Raw genomic sequence first — 4,247 nt, forward strand, 5'->3', positions numbered from 1 at the left:
TAAAGTGTTTATCTCTCTCTCTCTCTCTCTCTCTCTCTCTCTCTCTCTCTCTCTCTCTCTCTCTCTCTCTCTCTCTCTCTCTCTTTCTCTCTCATGGTCGACGTAAAATTATTTTATTTGCTTAGAAGTAAACTTAAAATATTTGTAAGCTTCTTTTCTGAATGATTGTTTCATATTATGTATTTATAAATTACATTTACACACAGATTAAAAAAATATAATATAATGCATGCACAAACACTTCATTTGAAAAACAATATTGACATTGTTATTATCGTGAGTGTGAGTTTCGGTGAGTTTCTTTAAAAAAGCACATAGCGCTGAAAGACATCAATGCCTCAACAATGGGCTCTTCTTCTGAAGGTAGTAAGAGGTCCTGAACTCTTTTAGGTCAATATACATCATGACCTTTTCTTTACTTTAGATTAGATTAGAGGAATGTTTTTTTAAGAGATACTATTTTGTTTATATATATGTTATTTATAAAAATGACTCCAAAATATTATCATCTCAGAAAGTTCATTTTTAATTGGTATTTGATGGTTTCCTTTAGCCAAACCAAAACTATTACAAACTTAAAATGAGGATTATTATTAGTCCATAGTTGATTTTTGGTCAGAGTCAGAGATGACAAAAAATTAATTATATTAACATTTATTAATCAGTATTTTAATGATTTTATCAAATTGTAAACATTTTCTGTACCTATTTTGTTGTTGTTGTAAACTATTATAATACATGTGACATTTTTGCTTCTCTGTCTCTATCTCTAGGTCTATACATTTTGTTTTTGTGCATGATCATTTTTTGCTATTGTTGCCAAATTACCTTCAATGGGAATCGATACGGGTTAGGCCAAGACTTCAGCGCCAATCCATTGACCATGAATGTGATTCAGTGATGATGATGTCGCACAAAGTAAAGACTTTCATTTCATATGGCTTTTCCTAAATTGTTAGAATTCAATGTCTTGTTCTAGTTGAATTTACTCTAATCAAGATTTTGTAATGTTTCTTTGTTAGTTCTTCTCATAAGGCAAGTCTTTTTGATCGAGAGAATGTTAAAAAGTGCAGGTGGCAGCTGCTTTTTCTTATATTGTAGGACAGGCCTCTAGAAGTCAGGAACACAGATCTCTGATAATATAAGAAATGTCTTATTTATGAAATTATAATGCTCTTATAACATCAAGCCTTGAAACGTGCAAGAAAAAATGACTTTTTTGGGGTAAATTTTAAGTCAGAAAAAGCAGTTTCACCCCCATCAGGACAAAGTGTCGGTATGACTCTCTGTACTGTGCTTGTTTTTGTAGAGAGTAGAGCTCGAAATCAAGGGATGGCGCTATATTTCACTGTGTACTGATTCTGTATTTCCGTATCTCTTGTTACTTGAATTTGATTTTAATAATCATTTTTATGTAAGTTGGAAACTCTCAAAAGATTTGTTTATGTTTTTTCATCAGTAGTGTCAAATTGGGATTATGACTTTTAGTTTCATTTTTAGCATTAGTTGGAAAAGAGAGTGCACATGTATGGTATGTTCACTTACAAGTGTTTACTGTTGAGATCTGCATTATTATAACTATGACTTTGATTATTTCTTTATGTTTCCAGACCTCCCAGCTGCGACACCATTGCCAGTATGTTGTCTGAAACAAACATTGGTGATTACGAGATCATCAAAGGGGGGGTTCTTGGCACTGGAGCCTTTGCCACAGTGTGGAAAGGGCGAGCTAAAAAAGTAAGTCTTTCCATGTGGTGACAACTGTTGTACTAAAATAGTTTGGTGAAATATCAAGTTTGATGTGTCAGGGAAAAGTACAGAATTTTTACTATATTTAAAAGTCACCCCTAAGATCCTACACTGAAGGAGCTACATTTGGCTAAGATCCTGTTTTTCATCATAATTTAGTTATTTTTTTATTTTTGTAAGGAAAAAAAAAAGAATAAGAAACCTGGGTGCACTCAGCTGATCAACCGAGTAGCAAAAATGTGCGATCATTGTACGGCCCGTTGTGTCACGGATCATTCACTCTCATGAATGCGATCACACCTCAGTTGTTAATCTTGATAATCGGCAGTTACATTGTTTACCCGAGATGGGATCGCACCAAGGTGTAAACTTGTCGATGTCTTGCTTTACCCATTTCCCCAATCACCTAAGCCATCCGCCTGATCTTACATCACACACTAGGTGGGGAGGGCCTACTCAAGCGTCAAACTGCATTCTATCAAACTATGAACTCGTGGACGCTTACATTTTCCCTACCATCGCTCTCGTCTTTTAGTTTTGTGCTTTAACTTCCAAGACAGACTGGCGCCCGTACTCGTTGACTGTCCGATCACCTCTCTGCATAATGGGGTCATCTGTTGGCTGTGAACCTGCCTTTCTTTTTTTCAAAATTTTGGTTGGTGGGGTCACAACACAATGATTTATAATGCATCATGACATGGGTGGGGAACTCCGTTAGGGATGGAAAGCAATACATTTTTGGTGGGGGGGCATTGCTTGAAGCCAACTGGTTTCAACCTGACTCAGTATTTTTTTAAAAGCCCCACCCCCCGCCCCCAAACAAAAAAAAAAGAAGAAAAAACTGACTTTTGAAAAGAACTTTTAGTGCCCAGGAGTCACGTCAGTTCATTTAAAGTAAGGGAAGATCATTGTACAGATTATGGGCCTGACAATGAGTTACTGTGTATTTTCCCACCCTGGCCATTCGGCTAAGATCCCGGTTCGCGTAAGATCCCGCTTTTTCCTTTCTCCCGAGCACCATGATCTTAGACAGAGACTACTATAATAACAACTGTTTACAACCTCTTCAAAATAAAAAAGAAAGTTCAGTTTAAAGTAGAACACAAAACTCGAGTAAAAGGATAGTGTCTTTTCTTTTAGAAAAGTTGTGAAACAGTTACAACAATGTTTTATAGATATATATATATATATGCTGTGACTTCTTTGATCGTGTAGTAAAATTGAAGAATGTACAGATTTCTTCTCTGCCTCTCTTTTTTCATTTTTCTTTCTCTTGGGATTATTCTGTCTTATTTCATTTTTTTTTCTCTTGTGATTATTCTGTCTTATTTCATTTTTTTTTCTCCTTCTCCCTCTTGCTTGAACTTGCCGTGTGGGTGTAAGCTACACATAAGTATGCTTTGTGATTGAATAGATATAGAGGCGTTCAGGGGCCTTATCGAACATTCATTTTGGTTGTCAAATCTCTTCTTTTCTATTTTTGCTTTTAAAAGTGTTGACTTGCCCCACCCTACCTCTTGATGTTATTATCTGATGTTAATTGCAGTTTATAAGTTCATGTTAACTAAGAGTGCTGTCACTGGCAAACCTGCAGTCTCTGCTTTTGTTTGGGAAACAGCAGTGTATTTCTGAAGAATACGCATGATGGAGATGCAGTCTGTTGAGAACTCCCACGCTTTTGCGTTACTGGATTACATTAAGCCTCAGGTATCGCCGCCTCCCTTACCCCCAAATCTTCCAACACCTGGCATACACGCAGGTGAAAATGACGTTGTTGCATTGCAGACGGTTTCGTCAGGTTCCATTTTTAAACTCTTTAGAAGAGAAAATTGACCCGCGGGAACCGCGAACGTCTTTTGTTGTCAGACTGCATGGTTCACAACGTGACGGCTCGTGAATTCGTGGAGATTTATACATTCCCCTGTAAGACTGTCCACCGCGCGAAAAAGGCCTTTCCTTTCGTAACTATTATATCTCTGACTCAGATCCTTTTATTGCAGATGTCCCTCTGGAAAAGGGTAGATTGTAAAAATTGTCAGTTCTTTTTGGCACTTACGAACGGTTCAAATTGTGGTTGCTGTACAACGGGTTTACTTTATCGTCAATGAGTGATGGATGTGAAATTATTTCGTAACTTTTTTGTTATTGTTTGGCAGTCAAGGTTGGGCGTCGTCATCTCCTTGGCTCGTCCTCCTTTGATAGAAATCTGGGTCAGGTCAAAGCGGACTAGCCAATCAGGAGGCCGTTTGCTGTTAAGCCGTAGCAGCTGTGTCGTGTTGTGTGTTGTGGTGTGTGCGCATTCAGTCGGAACCGTTTCCGAGGCCCCATGCGGCACGACACAACACGACAAAGAACAAGTGTCCTGATTGGTTGATCCACACCCCGACTGATTGCTTAGGAATGTCCTGTTGTCAGTCATGCTGGGCTCTTTCTTCACCACCCCCGAACAACAAACAAAATAACACACACACACACACACACACACACACACACACACA

At 38.0% G+C, this 4,247-nt stretch overlaps 1 protein-coding gene across 1 annotated transcript in view; it reads left to right on the top strand.

Annotated features, from left to right (window-relative positions):
• The window catches only part of LOC101851791 (serine/threonine-protein kinase unc-51), a gene marked incomplete in the record, with an annotated part of 70,690 nt that overhangs the window by 3,833 nt on the left and 62,610 nt on the right, over positions 1 to 4,247 (top strand). The window contains 1 exon segment of the mRNA XM_013079541.2: positions 1,611 to 1,737. Within this exon segment, the coding sequence (XP_012934995.1) occupies positions 1,639 to 1,737 (99 nt within the window).

This window comes from Aplysia californica, unplaced genomic scaffold (genome assembly GCF_000002075.1).
Source record: "Aplysia californica isolate F4 #8 unplaced genomic scaffold, AplCal3.0 scaffold00055, whole genome shotgun sequence".
NCBI lineage: Eukaryota > Metazoa > Mollusca > Gastropoda > Aplysiida > Aplysiidae > Aplysia > Aplysia californica.